The sequence below is a fragment of the Mobula birostris genome, chromosome 28 (genome assembly GCF_030028105.1).
Source record: "Mobula birostris isolate sMobBir1 chromosome 28, sMobBir1.hap1, whole genome shotgun sequence".
NCBI classification, from domain to species: Eukaryota; Metazoa; Chordata; class Chondrichthyes; order Myliobatiformes; family Myliobatidae; genus Mobula; species Mobula birostris.
This window is the reverse complement of record NC_092397.1, coordinates 6,828,076-6,848,352: the sequence shown is the minus strand read 5'-3', so window position 1 is coordinate 6,848,352 and position 20,277 is coordinate 6,828,076. Positions and strand designations below refer to the sequence as shown.

The window sequence follows — 20,277 nt, the reverse complement described above, 5'->3', positions numbered from 1 at the left end:
CGAAGGGAGGCGGTGTCACTCGCTGACAGCTTCTCGAGTGCACGGCACAGATTAGAAGCGAGCTGTGATTTGTTCCACACTGATTGTCACATCGATGCCAAGATCTTCAGGTCAAAGTCTGTTTGCACTGACAGGGCGGATAGCAGGGCTGAGACAGCACGGGTGGGGAGGGGCTGCGGAGAAAGCGGGCGCAGGGTATCGATGACCATAAGACCAGAACCAGACTATTCGGCCCATCAATTCTGTTCCGTCATTTGATCGTGGCTGATTTTAATCTCCCTCAATCCCATTCTCATGCCTTCTTCCTTTGATGTCCTTACTAATCAAGAACTTATTAACTTCTGCTTTAAATATACCCAATGACTTGGCCTCCACAGCCGCCTGTGGCAATGAATTCTTGCTGCTGCCATCAGGTAGAAGGTACAGGAGCCTCAGGGCTCACACCACCAGGTTCAGGGACAGTTACCACCCCTCAACCATCAGGCTCCTGAACGAAAGGGGATAATTACACTCACTTGCCCATCCATTGAGATGTTCCCACAACCAATGATCTCACCTCAAGGACTCTTTATCTCATGTTCTCGTTGTGTATTGCTATTTATTTATATTTGCATTGGTACAGTTTGTTGTCTTCTGCACTCTGGTTGATCTTTCAATGATCCTGTTATAGTTACTATTCTATAAATTGGCTGAATATGCCCACAGGAAAATGAATCTTGGGGTTGTATATGCTGACATATACGTACCTTGATAATAAAATTTACCTGGAAACTTTGAATCTGTGGAATGCAAAGTTCAATAATCTCTGGCTAAGGAGATTCCTCCTTGTCTCTGTTCTAAAGGGACGTCCCTCGACTCTGAGGCTGTGTCCTCTGGTCTTAGACTCCCCCACTGCAGGAAACATCATCTCCACATCCACTCTATCTGTGTCCTCTGGTCCTAGACTCCCCCACTGTAGGAAACATCCTCTCCACATCCACTCTATCTGTGCCCTCTGGTCCTAGAATCCCCCACTACAGGAAACATCCTCTCCACGTCCACTCTATCTGTGTCCTCTGGTCCTAGACTCCCCCACTATAGGAAACATCCTCTCCACATCCAGTCTATCTGTGTCCTCTGGTCCTAGACTCCCCCACTACAGGAAACATCCTCTCCACATCCACTCTATCTGGGTCCTCTGGTCCTAGACTCCCCCACTACAGGAAACATCCTCTCCACGTCCACTCTATCTGTGTCCTCTGGTCCTAGACTCCCCTACTATAGGAAACACCCTCTCCACACCCACTCTATCTGTGTCCTCTGGTCCTAGACTCCCCCACTACAGGAAACATCCTCTCCACGTCCACTCTATCTGTGTCCTCTGGTCCTAGACTCCCCCACTACAGGAAACATCCTCTCCACATCCATTCTATCTGTGTTCTCTGGTCCTAGACTCCCCCACTATAGGAAACATCCTCTCCACGTCCACTCTATCGAGGCCTTTCAATATTTGATGTTTGTCAGTGATATTTTCCCCTTTCATTCTTCCAAGCTCCAGTGAGCCGTCGAACGCTCCCCATAAGTTAACCCTTTCAGTCCGGAATCATTCTCGCGGTCTTTCCTCTGGTCCTTCTCCAGCGCGTCCCCTCTTAGACGAGGGGGCCAGAACTGCTCTCGATGAACGGCCCAGCCTCGCACAGTACCTACCTGAAGCATAGCGAGCTGCCGCGAGCAGTTACGCCACCCGTGGCGAAGTGCAGAGCAGCCGGCACCGCGTGAGGCCGAGCTGATCCATATACCATCTCCTCACCTAACGGTGGCGCGATGGTGCGGCAGTCAGCGTAACGCTTTGTGGTGCCGGCGCTCAGTTCCCGCCACTGCCTGTCAGGAGTTTGTACGCTTCCCCCCACCCCCAACCACGTGGGTTTCCTCCGGGTGCCCCGGTTTCCTCCCGAATTCCAAAGATGTTAGCGTTAGTGATTCGTGGGCGCGCAATGTTGGCGCCAAAATTTTGGTGACCTTTGAGGGTTGCTGCCTCCGGGCTGTGTTGTTTGCTGACGTGAGCAGTCCATTTCGATGGGCGCCTGGCAATCCGATACAGTACGAGAGGACAACACAGGCCCTTCAGCCCAGGCTGTTGTACTAACCTTTTAACCTTCTCTGAAAATCGATCTGACCCACCCCCGCCACCCCGCCCCCCCACCTGTCTGTTTAATCCTCGACACCCAACCAAGTGAATCCCTTCTGCCTGCGCCGTGTCCATCTCCCTCCGTTCCCGGCAGAGTCGGCTTCCAATCAAAGAATCTCTTCAACTCCTCTACTGTACCACGGCCAACGCCAACCCCGGCAGAGCGTACCAGGCATGTGACGCTTTTTAAAAAACAATACTTGTCCCACGCGTCTCTTTCGAACTTGCTGCGTATTGTTGGACGTTTCCACCCTGGGGAGAAAAGATACCAACTGTCTGTGGGTCTCGCGATTTAAAACTGTCCTTTGAGGGATAATTTGCCCTGAACTAGTGACAGTCACAGAGTCTACTGCATGGTACAGACCCTTCGTTCACGGAGGCCAAGTTGCCCATCTACGCTAGCCGGATTTGCTGTGTTTAATTATAAGACGTTCCCTCTTCTCATTCAGCGAGGAGGTAGAGGAGCCTGAAGAGACAGACTGATTGTTCTGGGAACAGCCTCTGCCCCTCCGCCATCAGATTTCTGAAGGGATGGTGAATCTGAGAACTCCATCTCTCTCTGCCTTCCTCTCATTTTGCACGATTTATAGAACTTCTAATTGTGACGTAGAGTGATTATTCATGCTGCCGCCACAAAACAACAAATTTCTCAAGATGCTGACCCTGAAATGCTGGAAATCCAGAGCAACACACACACAACCTGCTTGAGGGAATTCAGCAAGGTTCCCCTCCTTGACCCCTCACCTGCTCCCCCCCCACCCCCTCACCCCTCACCTCTCCCCCACCTCCTCCCCCTCCCCCCCTCCCCCTTACCTCCTTCCCCCTTACCTCCTTCCCCCTCACTTCCTTCCCCCCTCACCACCTCTCCCCCACCTCCTCCCCCTCACCCCCTAACCCCTCACCACCTCCCCCTCGCCCTCTAACCCCTCACCACCTCCCCCTCGCCACCTCCCCCTCGCCCTCTAACCCCTCACTACCTCCTCCCCTCACCTCCTCCTCCCCCTCACCTCCTTCTCCCCCCTCACCCCCTCCTCCCCCCTCCTCCTCCCCCCACCTCCTCCCCCTCACCTCTTCCCCTCACTCCCTCTCCTCCTCCCCCTCTTCTTCCCTCTCCTCCTCCTCCTCCCCCTCACTTCCTCCCCTTCCCCTTCTTCCTCTCCCCTCCCCTTCTCCCCCTTTCCCCCTCCCCCTCACCTCCTCCTCCTCTCCCCCTCCCCTTCCTCCCCCTCCTCTCCCCCTCCTCTCCTCCTCTCCCCCCTCCCCTTTCCCTCTCCATTCCCCTCTCCTCCTCTCTCCCCCCCCCCAGTCAGAGACTGTCAGTGTGCATGGGGGGGTTGAGAACATGAAGGCCAGATCCTTAGATTTCTCTTGCGGCCAGCTCCCGATCTCTGACTCTCCTCCCCTGCTAACAGGAGACAGCGTTCTGGGTAGTGTGCCTTCCGGGCCAGGCTCTGCTCCCTCTCATCTCGAGAAAACCGCTCTTGACTGTAAACGAGCCCAGCTTGGCTCAGAGCCATCTCCCTCTGGCAAACACTTATGCAAGGTTTGCATGTGGTTATTGAGGCCTGGTTTTGTTGTTGCTGTTGTTGTTCCCTGCATTTAAGCCATTTCCTATTTGGGGAACTGATTTTGTTTTTTCCCTTTCCCTGTGTGTTTAGTCTCATCGGATTCTTTGGGTTAAGATTCCCTGGGAATTTTTCCCTTGGCCTAGTGTTCCATAATCGTGGAATGGTTCAAGTCCCGGCAGCCAGTCCTGGTCCTCCTACATCCCAGAATGCTTTGAGTCTCTTCCCGGTTAGAGTGAAGCCGGCCGGAGAGAGAGAGAGAGAGAGAGAGATCCCTGCTCGTCCTCCATCCCGAAATGGTTTTTCCTGCCCAGCCCGGTCATATTGAGTCCTGAAAGGCTTCCCACCCCACCCAGTCTCCATGGTCCTCCTCCAGCCAGAACTTCTCCAGTCCTGTGGTCTCCTCAGATCCCAGAGCACTATTGGTCTATTTTCTGATCTAAATTACTTCTATTACTCTGGATGAAAGGTCCCTGCCTGAAACACCGACTGTTTATCTCCCTCCATAGATGCTGCCTGACCTGCTGGGTCCTTCCAGCATCTGACACGTGCTGCTCCAGTGTCTGCCGAATCTTCCGGCTCTGTTTGCCACCCGGTCTGTTCTCCAGGACTGGGGGCTGCCGGAGGCCCTCCGACGTCTCGGGGCCTTTCTGGGGGTGTTGTTGCTCGCCCATGGACTCTCTGGTCCATCCCACGGTCCACTTGTCACGGGACCCCGGCCCGATGCAGTGTCAGAATCCGCCCTGGACCCTCGTCACCCCGTTTCCGAGAAGGCACTGCCAGCTACCGTTCATTCTAGAATTGTCTTGTGTGGGGGAAGAGACTATGTTGATGGTGTCGGGCTCTCTCATTGTCCTAGCTGACATATCGGTAGATCAGCATGTTTTTTTTTGTAGTTTAATGTTCCTCTGCTTAAAATTGTAATGGTCATCGTCATACTTTATTGATCCCGGGGGAAATTGGTTTTCGTTACAGTTGCACCATAAATAATAAATAGTAATAGAACCATAAATAGTTAAATAGTAATATGTAAATTATGCTAGGAAATAAGTCCAGGACCAGCCTATTGGCTCAGGGTGTCTGACCCTCCAAGGGAGGAGTTGTAAAGTTTGATGGCCACAGGCAGGAATGACTTCCTATGACGCTCTGTGCTGCATCTCGGTGGAATGAGTCTCTGGCTGAATGTACTCCTGTGCCCATGCAGTACATTATGTAGTGGATGGGAGACATTGTCCCATTTAATACAATTTAAATGTAATACAATTTATTATTGTAACTTTTCCAGTATATGTAGTACCACTGGTTCAGTATTTTAGAATATAGAACGTTTTTTTTTTACTCAGAGTGGTGGATGGCTGGAGTGCGCTGCCTGGTATGGTGGTAGGGGCAAATAATACATTAGAGGTGTTTCAAAGGTACATTTAGTGCCAGAGAAATGTATACAATATGCATCCTGAAATTCTTTTTCTTCACAAACATCTGCAAAAAACAGAGGAGTGCCCCAAAGAATGAATGACGGTTAAATGTTAGAACGCCAAAGTCCCCTCCCTCCCTCAAGCACAATCCCCCCCCCCCTTCTCAACACCGGCAAAAGAAAAGCATCAGCGCCCGCCAGCAAGCACCCAAGCATGAGCAAAGCAACATCAAAGGCTACTCGTTCACCCGGTATTTGACATACTACAGGGCTCTCTCTCTCTCCCCCTAATGAGGGAGAACGAGGTGTTTCCATTTCATGGCGAGAGGGGAGACATAACAAACAACTCGCTGGTTTACGATGTTAAAAGTCCATGGCGTCACTTTTTCCGAGCTCTGTGCCCAAAGATCTCGGGTCTCTGAGCACACAGCCTTAGATCTTCCGTCTCCCTCGACACACCGACCTCGTGCCCGGACGCCGGCCTCTGATTCCCCTCCGTCTCCAGCGCCACGAAAACTCAGTCCTCCGAAGGCGAGCGGAGCTCTTAGGCCGAGCCCTTGGCGTGCCGAATAACGGCCATTCGTCAAACCCCGAGTGCGGGTCCCATTCCCGCAAAGAACCGTGTAACTCCAGGTCAGGGTCTTCAAAAGAGCCCCACAAGGGAAAGATAGAGATAAAGTAGAGGTGCAAACGCGAGGAAATCTGCAGATGCTGGAAATTCAAGCAACACCCACAAAATGTTGGTGGAACGCAGCAGGCCAGGCAGCATCCAGAGGAAGAAGCACAGTCGACATTTCAGGCCGAGACCCTTCGTCAGAATGAAATAGAGATGTTGGCGCGTGGCCAAGTGGTTAAGGCGTTGGACTAGTGATCTGAAGGTCGTGAGTTCGAGCCTCAGCCGAGGCAGCGTGTTGTGTCCTTGAGCAAGGCACTTAACCACACGTTGCTCTGCGCGTTTATAGCCCAGTGGCAGCGGTTGGTGCGGTATGGACAAGAAAAAAGGCACCCATTAGTCTTGCGAGATCATGGAAGTCTTCACTCTCCAGGGCGCAGGCCTGGGCAAGGTTGTGTGGAAGACTGGCAGTTGCCCATGCTGCAAGTCTCCCCTCTCCACGACACCGATGTTGTCCAAGGGAAGGGCATTAGGACCCATACAGCTTGGCACCAGTGTCGTCGCAGAGCAATGTGTGATTAAGTGCCTTGCTCAAGGACACAACATGCTGCCTCGGCTGGGGCTCGAACTCACGACCTTCAGATCACTAGTCCAATGCCTTAACCACTTGGCCACATGCTCACGTACTTGACCACTTGGCCACGGTATGGACAAGACAAGACAGATATTGAAGATGGAAATAGAGCTGTTTCCGAAGATGCAGGCAAAGGATTCGCTGTTAGGCGCCATTGATCCTCCTAAGCTTTTAAAAGACATTTGGATAGACCCGTTGATGTGAGGAAGATGGAGGGATTAGTGTTTGGGTGTTTTTGATTTGCTTTTTTGCTGGTTCAGCACAATGTTGTGGGCCGAATGGCCTGCTCCTGTGCTGTACTGTCCTCTGTTCTATTCCAGCACAGTACAGGCCCTTCGGCCCACAATGTTGTACCAACCCTTTAACCTGCTCTAAGATCAATCTAACCTGTACCTCCCACATAGATCTCCATTTTTCCTTTTCGTCCATGTTTCTATCCAGGAGTCTCTTAAATGTCCCTAATGTATCTGGCTCTACCGCCACCTTTGACAGTGCGTTCCACTCTGTGTGACGCGCCTACCTTTGACACCCCCCTCCCCAATACTTTCCTCCAATCACCTTAAAGTTATGTCCCCCTCAGGTTAGCCGTTTCTGCCCTTGCTAGAGCTGTTGGGAGCGGTTTAATCTAATATGGCAGGGGGTCGGGAACCGGGATGACAGAGCTGAGGATGAGCCAGCAGGTTGACAAGTCGATGATGGACGTAACGTGAATGTAAGGAAGGACAAGCCAATGATCGGGTGCAAACGCAGACAGAGCAAAGAGCTGAATTGTACCACAGAGGCAAAATTCATATGGGCAAAGAATGCAGGACTGAAAGTGCACGTAGCATTTGGAATGAGGTGGACAAACTCGTGGCGCGGTTAGAGATTGGTCAGTAGGACATTGTGGGCATCACTGAGTCGTGGCTGAAAGAAGGCCGTAGTTGGGAGTTTAACATCAAAAGAAATACTTTGAATGGAAAGGTCAGGCAGGAAGTCATAGGCTCTATTGGTAAGAGATGGAATTACTTCTTAAGAAGGAGGTGACTTAGGATCAGAGAATGTTGAATCTTTGTGGGTGGAGTTAAGAAACTGCAAGGGTGAAAAAAACTATTATGGGAATCATATATAGGCCTCCAAATAGTAGCCAAGATGTGGGGTTGAGATCGCAAAGGGAGCTGGAAAAGGCATTTAATAAGGGTAATGACACATTTGTAATGGGGGGACTTCAATATGCAAGGGGATTGGGAAAATCAGGTTGGTGTCAGATCACAAGAGAGGGAAAGGCTATCATAGCTTGGGTGTTGTGTATTAATCCAGATTTTATTAGGGAGCTTAATGTAAAGCAACCCTTTGGAGGCAGTGATCATAACATGATTGAATTCATACTGCAGTTTGAGAGGGTGAAGCATAAGTCAGATGTATCAGTAAAGGGAATTACAGAGGCATGAGAGAGGCACTCGCCCAGGTGGATTGGAGGATGATACTGCCAGAGATGACAGCAGAGCAGAGGTGGCTGAAGTTTCTGGGAATAGTTCACAGGTGCAGGGTAGATATGTCCCACAGAAGTTGTTCTCAAATGGCAGAGGTAGGCAACCGTGGCTGACAAGGGAAGTTAAGGACTGCATAAAGGCCAAGGAAAGGGCATGTAAGGTAGCAAAAGTGAGTGGGAAGTTGGATAATTGGGAAGATTTTAAAATCCAACAAAAGACAACTGAACAAGCTATAAGAAGGGAAAAGATGAAATATGAGGGCAGACTAGCCAATAATATAAAGCAGGATATTAATTTTTTTTTGGTTATATAAAGAGTAAAAGGGACCACTGATTTGGACCACTGGAAAATGATGCTGGTGAGGTAGTAATGGGGGACAAAGAAATGGCAGATGAACTTAGTGGGTATTTTGCATCGGTCTTCACTGTGGAAGACACCAGCAGTGTGCCAGAGGTCCATGAGTGTCAGGGAGCAGGAGTGAGTTCCATTGCTATTACGAAGGAAAAAGTGCCAGGCAAACTGAAACGTTTTGAACTGGATAACTCATCTGGACCAGATGGACTACATCCCAGAGCCCTGAGAGAGGCTGCTGAATAGATAACAGATGCATTGGTCATAATCTCTCAAGAATCACTTGATTCTGGCATGGTCCCGGAGGACTGGAAGATTGCAAACGTCACTCCACTCTTTAAGGGCGGAAGGCAAAAGAGAGGGAGATTATAGGCCAGTTAGCTTAACCCCAGAGACTGGGGAAGTGTGGAGTCTATTATTAACGATGAGGTTTCGGGGAACTTGGAGAGACTAATGACAAAATAAGTCAAAGTCAGCATGGTTTCTGTAAAGGGACATCTTGCCTGACAAATCTGTTGGAGTTCTCCGAGGAAGTAACAAGCAGGGTGGACAAAGGAGAGGCAGTGGATGTCATTTATTTAGTTTTTCAGAAGGTGCCACACACGAGGCTGCTTAACAAGATAAAACCCTATGGTGTTACAGGAAAGATTCTGGCATGGAGAGCGGAATGGCTGACAGGCAGGAGGCAGCGAGTGGGAATAAAAGGGGACTTTTCTAGTTGGCTGCCAGTGGTGTTCCTCAGGGGTCAGTATTGGGACCGCTACTTTTCACATTGTCAGTGATTTGGATAATGGAATTGAAGGCTTTCTGGCAGGTGATATAAAGATAGCTGGAGGGGTAGGTAGTGCTGAGGAAGCAATGCGATGCAGCAGGACTTAAACAAGTTGGAAGAATTGGTTAACTTACAGTCTGGGTCTGCGGTAAAGAAGGCAACTGCTGTGTTGGCATTTATTTCAAAGGGAACAGAATATAAAAACAAGGAGATAATGCTGAGCCTTTATAAGGCACTAGTCAGGATGCACTTGGAGTATTGTCAACAATTTTGGGCTCCTTATCTCAGAACGGATGTGTTGTCGTTGGAGAGAGTCCAGAGGAGCTTCACAAGGATGATTCCAGGGGATGAAGGGGTCAGCATATGAGGAGTATTTGGCAGTCTGTTCGCACTGGAATTTAGAAGAACGCGGGGGGGATCTCATTGAAACCTACCGAATGTTGAAAGGACTAGACAGAGTGGATGTGGAGAGGATGTTTCCTCTGGTGGGGATATCCAGAACTAGAGGGCACAGCCTCAAAATTGAGGGGTGACCTTTTAGAACAGAGATAAGGAGGAATTTTCTTTAGCCAGAGGGTAGCGAATCTGTAGAATGCTCTGTCACAGACTGCGGTGGAGGCCAAGTCCGCGGGTGTATTTAAGGCGAAAGTTGATTGTTTCCTGGTTGGTCAGGGCATCAAAGGGTATGGCAAGAAGGCACGCATTTGGGGTTGAGTGGGATCTGGGATCAGCCACGATGAAATGGCGGAGCAGACTCAATGGGCTGAATGGCCTAATTCTGCTCCTATGGTCTTTTATAGTCTAAAAAGTCTCTGGTTGTCCACTGGACGTATGTCTCTTGTGAGTGAATGAAGGCCTCAGTTGGTCAGCATTTTCCATGGTTATTGTGTCCTAGCTGCCTGGGTGCTCAAACCGGGGCAGGACGATACGGAGAGCGAGCTGTTGCCCGTGTGGCAAGCTCCCTCTCTCCACACATCAGATGAACCCAAAGGAGCGGCAGAGACCGATACAGTTTGGCACCAGCGGCGTCGCAGAAGCGTTGAACTCAACGTAGGACCGCCTCGGGGACCCCGTCTCCAGATTTTTCCCTCAGGGTTTACTCCTGAAGCCTTCCCCCGTGAGCCACAAGGCAGCGGAAGTTTGAGGTCAGAGTTTTCCTTCTCCGAGATGAGCTGCCAACCACGGCTGACGAGCCCCGTCTGCCCGAAGCGACCGGTTTGAAGGCCTTCCCCCCCTCTCCTGTCAGTCGAAACGATACCGCCGGGCTTAGTAGCTAGGCCACACATGAAGGCCGGGAGCTGGGCCTGGTTGTCAGGGGCGATTTGAGATGAACATGTTAATAGATAGTGGGAGCTTGTCCCCATTACTACCCTCCCGGCTGTAACAACCTTAAAGAACTTGTACACCTCTTTCATACATTTCTCATCCTCCTTTGGTCCAAAGTTCAAAGTAAAATTTACTATCAAAGTACATAACATGTCAACACATACAACCCTGGGACTCTTTTTCCTGCGGGCATACTCGGCAAATCTATAGAACAGTAACTGTAAACGGGATCGGTAAACTGTGAACATCAGGAACTGTAAACTGTACGCAAACTGCGCAAATGCAGATAGTAAGTAGCAATCAATAACGAGCGTGAAATAACGAAGATAAGAGTTCGTAAATTTGTTCTCCCCTTCTGTTCGGGAGCCTGACGGTTGAGGGGTAGTAACTGTTCCTGAACCTGGTAGTGTGAGTCCTGAGGCTCGTGTACCTTCTTCCTGACGGCAGCAGCGAGATGAGAGCCTGGCCTGGGTGGTGAGGGTCGCTGACGATGGATGCTGGTTTTCTATGGCAATGTTTCACGTGCTCAATGGCTGGGGGGTGGGGGGGGGGGGAGAGGTTGCTGTTATCCACTGGGTCGATTCTGCTAACTTTTGTGGGATCTCCACTCAAAGCCGTTGGTGTTCCCGTACCAGGCCGTGACGCAGCCAGTCAGGACACTTTCCGCCGCACAGCTTCAGAAGTCTGCCAGTGTTTTCGATGACATGCCGAACCTCTGCAGACTCCTGAGGAAGTAGAGGTGCGGCCATCTTTGTTTGCGACTACATTTACATGACGGGTCCGGGACAGGACCTCTGATCCTCTTCTGGGCCTTCCCCAGAGTGTCCACCCTGCAACGGGGCAACCAGAAACTGGTCAACGGTGTTTGAGACGGTTTGAACCTGTGTGTCATTGCTGCCCGTACGTCCCTGCCCTAATTTAACCCTTCGCGCGCTGCTCTGTGGGTGGGAAGGATTTCATACAGTGTTCCCCGGAATTCTCTGAACTCCTGTAACCACCTGGTTTCTCCTCTTCCCCCCCCCCAACCCGCTAGGAGGTCGACCTGCTGGACATCTGCTATATTCGGGACACGCGGACCGGACGGTTTGCCAAAGTACCCAAGGTAAGCGGCCCTCGACCTTTGCCCTGTCTCGTTTTGACCTTCGGACCTTGGCTTCTCTGAGCATTACCTGGTGAGGATCTGACCAACCCCCCCCCGTGCCCCCCGGTTCTTATTTTGGGACCACGCTTGGTTATTTTGTTTGAAATGTTTCTGTAAGGAAGTTCAAACAGCACGGACAAGGGGCTATTCACCCGACGACTCCGTGCTGACCCAAAGTGCTTGTTTACCAGCGATCTCGTCTCATGCTCTCTGCTCTCCCATTGACGCCACCCCCACACACAGATTCCAACACACGCACGCGTGCGGTTGCGGTACAAAGCCGTGATCTAGCTGGATAGGTTGCGTTCACGTTGCACCGATTAAAACTTTGGCGCGAGTTGACAGGAACATGTGGAATTTCGTGGGCCTCCTGAGGAAGTAGGGCTGTCGGTGAGATTTCTCGGCCGTGGCGTCTATGAGGTTGGCCCAGGATGGGTGGTTGGTGATCACCCGCTAGGAACCTGAACCTCTATACCCTCTGCAGCTTGCCCCGTTGGGGTTAAGTCCGGGGTGGGGGTGTTGGTGGGGAACATAATGGGTCAGTTAAGTGAGTTGATGGGCAGTGTTGAATCAGCTTTGGACACTGTTGGGGGAGGTCCGGACTCTGTGTGAGACACTGTGGGAGGGTCTGGACTCTGTGTGAGACACTGTGGGAGGGTCTGGACTCTGTGTGAGACACTGTGGGAGGGTCTGGACTCTGTGTGAGACACTGTGGGACAGTCTGGACTCTGTGTGAGACACTGTGGGAGGGTCTGGACTCTGTGTGAGACACTGTGGGACAGTCTGGACTCTGTGTGAGACACTGTGGGAGGGTCTGGACTCTGTGTGAGACACTGTGGGACAGTCTGGACTCTGTGTGAGACACTGTGGGACAGTCTGGACTCTGTGTGAGACACTGTGGAGGGTCTGGACTCTGCGTGAGACACTGTGGGAGAGTCTGGACTCTGTGAGACACTGTGGGGGGGGTCTGGACTGTGTGAGACACTGTGGGAGGGTCTGGACTCTGTGTGAGACACCGTGGGGGGGGTCTGGACTGTGTGAGACACTGTGGGAGGGTCTGGACTCTGTGTGAGACACCGTGGGGGGGTCTGGACTGTGTGAGACACTGTGGGAGGGTCTGGACTCTGTGTGAGACACTGTTGGGGGGTCTGGACTGTGTGAGACACTGTGGGAGGGTCTGGACTGTGTACGAGACATTGTGCGATGGTCTGGACTGTGTGTGATACACTGTGGGAGGGTCTGGACTGTGTGTGAGACACTGTGGGAGGGTCTGGACTCTGTGTGAGACACTGTGGGGGGGTCTGGACTGTGTGTGAGACACTGTGGGGGGGTCCGGACTCTGTGTGAGACACCGTGAGAGGGTCCAGACTCTGTGTGAGACACTGTGGGGGGGTCTGGACTCTATGTGAGACACTGTGGGGGGTCTGGACTCTGTCTGAGACACTGTGGGAGGGTCTGGACTCTGTGTGAGACACCGTGAGAGGGTCCAGACTCTGTGTGAGACACTGTGGGGGGGTCTGGACTCTGTGTGAGACACTGTGGGGGGTCTGGACTCTGTCTGAGACACTGTGGGAGGGTCTGGACTGTGTGTGAGACACCGTGGGAGGGTCTGGACTGTGTGTGAGACACCGTGGGAGGGTCTGGACTCTGTGTGAGACACTGTTGGGGGGGGTCTGGACTCTGTGTGAGACACTGTGGGGGGGTCTGGACTGTGTGTGAGACACTGTGGGGGGGGGGGGTCTGGACTGTGTGTGAGACACCGTGCGAGGGTCCGGACCCTGTGTGAGACACCGTGGGGGGGTCTGGACTCTGTCTGAAGCACTGTGGTAGGGTCTGGACTGTGTGTGAGACACTGTTGGGGGGGTCTGAACTCTGTGTGAGACACTGAGGGACGGTCTGGACTGTGTGTGAGACACCGTGGGAGGGTCTGGACTCTGTGTGAGACACTGTTGGGGGGGGTCTGGACTCTGTGTGAGACACTGTGGGGGGGTCTGGACTGTGTGTGAGACACCGTGCGAGGGTCCGGACCCTGTGTGAGACACCGTGGGGGGGTCTGGACTCTGTCTGAAGCACTGTGGTAGGGTCTGGACTCTGTGTGAGACACTGTGGGGGGGTCTGGACTCTGTCTGAGACACTGTGGGGGGTCTGGACTCTGTCTGAGACACTGTGGGAGGGTCTGGACTGTGTGTGAGACACCGTGGGAGGGTCTGGACTGTGTGTGAGACACCGTGGGAGGGTCTGGACTCTGTGTGAGACACTGTTGGGGGGGGTCTGGACTCTGTGTGAGACACTGTGGGGGGGGGGGGTCTGGGCTCTGTGTGAGACACCGTGGGAGGGTCCGGACCCTGTGTGAGACACCGTGGGGGGGGTCTGGACTCTGTCTGAAGCACTGTGGTAGGGTCTGGACTCTGTGTGAGACACTGTTGGGGGGGTCTGAACTCTGTGTGAGACACTGAGGGACGGTCTGGACTGTGTACGAGACATTGTGCGATGGTCTGGACTGTGTGTGATACACTGTGGGAGGGTCTGGACTGTGTGTGAGACACCGTGGGAGGGTCTGGACTGTGTACGAGACATTGTGCGATGGTCTGGACTGTGTACGAGACATTGTGCAATGGTCTGGACTGTGTGTGATACACTGTGGGAGGGTCTGGACTGTGTGTGAGACACCGTGGGAGGGTCTGGACTCTGTGTGAGACACTGTTGGGGGGGGTCTGGACTCTGTGTGAGACACTGTGGGGGGGGGGGGTCTGGACTCTGTGTGAGACACCGTGGGAGGGTCCGGACCCTGTGTGAGACACCGTGGGGGGGTCTGGACTCTGTCTGAAGCACTGTGGTAGGGTCTGGACTCTGTGTGAGACACTGTTGGGGGGGTCTGAACTCTGTGTGAGACACTGAGGGACGGTCTGGACTGTGTACGAGACATTGTGCGATGGTCTGGACTGTGTGTGATACACTGTGGGAGGGTCTGGACTGTGTGTGAGACACCGTGGGAGGGTCTGGACTGTGTACGAGACATTGTGCGATGGTCTGGACTGTGTACGAGACATTGTGCGATGGTCTGGACTGTGTACGAGACATTGTGCGCTGGTCTGGACTGTGTACGAGACATTGTGCGCTGGTCTGGACTGTGTACGAGACATTGTGCGCTGGTCTGGACTGTGTACGAGACATTGTGCGCTGGTCTGGACTGTGTACGAGACATTGTGCGATGGTCTGGACTGTGTACGAGACATTGTGCGCTGGTCTGGACTGTGTACGAGACATTGTGCGCTGGTCTGAACTCTGTGTGAGACACTGAGGGACGGTCTGGACTGTGTACGAGACATTGTGCGCTGGTCTGGACTGTGTACGAGACATTGTGCGCTGGTCTGGACTGTGTACGAGACATTGTGCGCTGGTCTGGACTGTGTACGAGACATTGTGCGCTGGCCTGGACTGTGCGTACAGAACTTTGCAGGAGCCCAGAAAGGTCTTGCAGATACGGTTATGCGTCTTAAATGTCTTTTTGAACAGGACAGGGGTAGGGGTGGAGGGATCCGTGTTTAATGGGGGTTGATGGGAGCGATGTGATGTGGCTGAACACTGGTTTTACCGTGGGGTCAGTATGAGGACAATGGGCCGAAGCACCCGTCATTGTACGATTCTGGGAGTGGCTTGAACACGGAAGCGGTTTTTTATGCGTGTCTGTGAGACAGAGAAAGCGAACAACATTCTGACAGGCTCTTCTGATGGTGAAAGAATGTCCCGTTTGAGGATCTGCAGGTCTGGGAGGATTACTTTAATCCGGAGAGTCAGGAAATAGCCTGAAGCTGTGGGTTTGGGAGCCGCAGCCAGAAACTGGGTGATGTTGCCGATGCCTCGTTGAAGAGTTTATCTTTTCGACTTGCACTGCCTTTTTCGGGCATGTCTCGTGCTGCGTGCACGCGGCTCCTGGGTGGATGGCTGTGGTGAAAGTGCGTGAGCGTGTGCGCTCGGATGTGTCAGCCAAGAACGGAGGGTCAGCCCAGGCTAGACGGGCCGAAGGGCCTGTTCCTCTCCCCTAGTGCTCCGAGTCTGATATCGACGCATACAAAATGCTGGCAGAGTCTCAGCAGGTCAGGCAGCATCTGTGGAGGGGGAATGAAGAGTTGACGTTTTGGGCCGAGACCCTTCATCGGAACTAAAACAGGAAGGGATAAGAAGGTGGGGGGGGGGGAGAGTACAGGCTGGCAGGTGATTGGTGAGACCAGGTGAGGGATGAAGTAAGAAGCTAGGAGGTGATAGGCAGAAGAAGTAAAGGGCTGAAGAAGAAGGAATCTGATAGGAGAGGAGAGTGGACCGTGGGAGAAGGGGAAGGAGGAGGGACCTCCCACCCTGCAAAAACTCATTTCAGGGAGGTAGCACCATCAATTTGGGGGAGACTTCCGGGAGAGGTGGGATGTCTGCAATAGAGTAGCTCCTGAGCAGCTAGCCAGCTAGTTTAAATAATGTTAGCTATGCTAATGAACGAGTGACACCTGTTAAACTCACCTCAACGTGTCTTTTACAGTCTTAACCCACCATGGGCAATAGAAAAGTCACTGTTGCAAACAGTGCAGCGAGCAACACTGTCATTATTTTTGACCCCTATTAGGCAGGGGTACACTTTAATGTAGTCTGGGGTGACGTACGTTTTATATTTTCTTTTTTTGGAACACTCTGCCATGGCGTGCGCTCGCTCTCTCTCTCTCTCTCTCTCGTGCACTCTCTCTCTCGCTCTGTCGCTCTCGTGGTCTCTCTCTCTCTCGCTCTCGCTCTCTCGCACTCGCTCGCTTTCTCTCTCAAAATTGATTCCCGGGACATTTGATATAATTTGCGGGCGTCAGGGAGCCACTATCAATATGCGGGAGACTCCCGGAACTTCCGGGAGAGGTGGGATGTCTGTGATGGGGTGAGAAGGGATCCAGAATGGGGGATGGGCAAACAAGAGATGGGGGACAAGTTATTGGAAGTCGGGGAAATCTGGTGTCCTGAGCCGCGTATGTTTCAAAGCAAGAAGTGTTGGAGGAAAGGGCGGATAATAGTACTGACGGTGAGGGTAGCTGGTTTACAAACAGAGGCAACGTGTGCTGAGGAGAGGCTGATGACAGGTTGTATCATTTTTTCAATGCATGCGTTTCTGAATGACTCAGTGTCCTCATAATCCAATCTAATCTAAATTGCAGTCAACTGGAGGAGTTGAAATGTAAAAGATGGACAAAGTTGATACAGGACTGAAGGTGTTGTCGCTGAGTGTGTACAGTGTACTGAATAAGGTAGATAAGCTTGCAGCACAGTTGCAGATTGGGCAGGTATGACGCTGTAGGGATCAATGAATCATAGTTGAGAGATTATAGCTGGGAGCTCAACGTCCAGGGATAAACAGCCTATCGAAAGGATAGACAGGAAAGTGGGGGGGGTGTTGCTCTTGGTAAAAAATGAAATCAAATCATTAGAAAGAGGTGACATAGGGATGGAAGGTGTTGAATCATTGTGGACAGAGCTAAGGAACTGCAGGGGTAAAAAGACCCTGATGGGTGTTGTATACAGACCCCCAAATAGTAGTAAGGATGTGGTCTACAAATTAAAATGGGAGATGGGAAATGCATGCCAAAAGGGCAATGTTACAATAGTCATGGGGGTAGATTGGGAAAATCAAATCCAAGAGGGGGAATTTCTAGGATGCCTACAAGATGGCTTTTTAGAGCAGCTCGTGGTTGAGCCTGCTAGGGGATCAGCTATTCTGGATTGGGTGCTGTGCAATGATTAGAGAGCTTAAGGTAAAAGAACCCTCAGGGGAAAAGTGATCATAATATGATTGAATTCACCCTGAATTGTGAGAAGGGGAAGCTAAAGTCAGATGTATCAGTATTACAGTGGAGTAAAGGGAATTACAGAGGCATGAGAGAGGAGCCGGCCAGAATTGTTCGGTAAAGAACACTGGCAGGGATGACGGCAGAGCAGCAATGGCTGGAATTTCTGGAAGCAATTAGGAAGGCACAGGATATATACATCCCAAAGAGGAAGAAGTATTCTGAAGGCAAGATGATACAACCATGGCTAACAAGAGAAGACAAAGCCAACATAAAAGCCAAAGAGAGGGCATATAATAGAGCAAAAATTAGTGGGAAGTTAGAGGATTAGGAAGCATTTAAAAACCAATAGAAGGCAACTAAAAAAAGTCATTTAAGAAGGTAAAGGTGGAATACAAAAGTAAACTAGCCAATACTATTAAAGAGGAAACCAGAAGTTTCTTCAGATACGGAAAGTGTGAAACAGTGAAAGTGGATATCGGACTGCTGGAAAATGATGCTGGAGAGGTAGTAATGGGGGACAGGGAAACAGTGGACAAAGTATATAAGTATTTTGCATCTGTCTTCTCTGTGGAAGACTCCAACAGTACGGTGGAAGCTCCAGGTGTCAGGACTCATGAAGTGTGTGCAGTTACCATAACTAGAGAGAAAGTTTTTGGGAAACTGAGAGGTCTGAAGGTAGATAAATCACCTGGACCAGATGGTGTGCATCCCAGGACTCTGAAAGAGGAGCCTGAAGATATTGTGGAGGCACTAGTCATGATCTTTCAAGATTCAATGGATTCGGGGATGGTTCCGGAAGACTGGAAAATTACAAATGTCACCCCACTCTTCAAGAAGGGGGAGAGGCAGAATAAAGGAAACTATGGACCAGTTAGTCTGACCTCAGTGGTTGGGAGAAAATGTTGGAGTCGATTGTTAATGATGAGGTCTCAGGGTACTTGGAGGCACATGATAAAATGGGTTGTAGTCAATATGGTTTCCTCAATCTGTTAGAATTTTTTGAAGAAATATCAAGCAGGATAGACAAAGGAGAATCGGTTGATATTGTGTACTTGGATTTTCAGAAGACCTTTGACAAGGTGTCACACATGAGGCTGCTTAACAAGCTACAAGCCCATGGTATTACAGGAAAGACTCTAGCATGGATAAAGCAGTGGCTGATTGGCAGGAGGTAAAGAGTGGGAATAAAGAGAGCTTTTTCTAGCTGGCTGCCAGGAATGAGTTGTGTTCCACAGGGGTCTGTGTGAGACCGATTTCTTTTACGTTATATGTCAAAGACTTGGACGATGGAATTGATGGCTTTACAAAGTTTGCAGACGATACAAAGATAGATGGAGGGGCAGGTAGTTTTGGGGAAACCGAGAGGCTACAGAAGGACTTAGGTTAGGAAAATGGGCAAAGAAATGGCAGATGGAATACAGTGTCAGGAAGTGTATGGTCATGCACTTTGATAGAAGAAATGAAAGGGTTAACTGTTTTCTAAATGGAGAGAAAATAAAAAAAAAACCGAAGCACAAAGGATTTGGGAGTCCTCGTGCAGGACTCCCTAAAGATTAATTTGCAGTTTGAGTCGGTGGTGAAGAAGATAAATGCAATGTTCGCATTCATTTCAAGAGGACTAGAATAGAAGAGCAAGGATGTAATGTTGAGACTTCATAAAGCACCGATGAGGCCTTGTTTGGGCCCCTTATTTTAGAAAGGATGTGCTGAAACTGGAGACGGTTCAAAGGAGATTCGTGAAAATGATTCCAGGATTGAATGGCTTGCCATATGAGGAGCATTTGACGGCTTCGGGCCTGTACTCACTGGAGTTCGGAAGAATGAGGGGAGTGACCTAATTGAAATCTATCGAATGGTGAAAGGTCTTTACAGAATGGATGTGGAGAGCATGTTTCCTATAGTGGGGGAGTCTAGGACCAGAGGACACAGATAGAGTGGATGTGGAGAGGATGTTTCCTATAATGGGGGAGTCTAGGACCAGAGGGCACAGCCTCAGAATAGAGGGGTGTCCTTTTAGAACGGAGATGAAGAGAAATTTCTTTAGCTAGAGAGTAGTAAATCTGTGAAATTGGTTGCCACAGGCAGCTGTGGAAGCCAGATCTTTATGTATATTTAAGGCAGAGGTTGATAGATTCTTGATTGATCAGGGCATGAAGGGATATGGGGAGAAGGCAGGAGATCGGGGCTGAGAAGAAAAATGGATTGGCCACGAAATGGCGGAACAGATTCGACGGGCCAAATGGCATCATTCTGGTCCTATTCATTATGGTCTTGTGGTTTAAATTGATGTTCATACCCTCAGGTTGGAGGCTGCCCAGATGAAATGAGCCTGGTCTCACTGCGGCAGGAGAGAGGGGGCCACGGACAGAAGTCGGAATGGGGAAGTTGATTGGAATGGGTGGCTGACGGAACAGACGTGGTTCCCCAGCCCATGGGGTCTCACCGATGTAGAGGGTGCCCCACCGGGAGCACTGGCTACGTAGCTGACTCTGACAGACTGGCAGGTGAAGCCTGGCCTCACCTGGAAGGACCGTTCGGAGCCCTGAATGGTGGTGAGGGAGGAGGCGTTGGGGCACTTGTTCCGCTTGCAGGAGGGAGATCGGTGGGGAGGGACGAGGGGACCAGGGAGTCATGTGGAGAGCGATCCCTACAGAATGCATGGAGGTGGGGCGGAGGGGAAGTTGTGCCTAGTCTGGTCGTGATGGACAAAAGCTGAGCCATGTGGAAACTAACCGAAATGTATGAAAGTCTTTGTTCAAGTTTATTGTCATTTAACTATATACATGTATACTGTCCAATGAGACAACCTCTCCCTGAACCGCAGTGAGACTATAAGACCGTAAGCCATCGGGGCAGAATTAGGCCATTCAGCCCATCGAGTCTGCTCCGCCATTCCATCATGGCTGATCCCGGATCCCACTTAAGTGTAGTCCATGCAACACACAGTAATTTAGGGAAGTAAGGATAAAAATCTACAGATGGATTACACATAAGTAAAGTGCCTGA

General features: G+C 51.0%; 1 protein-coding gene across 1 annotated transcript in view; it reads left to right on the top strand.

Moving 5' to 3' along the window:
- Positions 1-19,660, top strand: part of LOC140188923 (1-phosphatidylinositol 4,5-bisphosphate phosphodiesterase beta-3-like) — a 63,762-nt gene extending 44,102 nt beyond the window's left edge. Inside the window, exons 3-4 of the mRNA XM_072245575.1 lie at positions 11,348-11,416; positions 19,574-19,660. Of these exons, the coding sequence (XP_072101676.1) occupies positions 11,348-11,416; positions 19,574-19,660 (156 nt within the window). The remainder of the gene's footprint in view (positions 1-11,347; positions 11,417-19,573) is intronic.
- Positions 19,661-20,277: the final 617 nt, after the last annotated feature.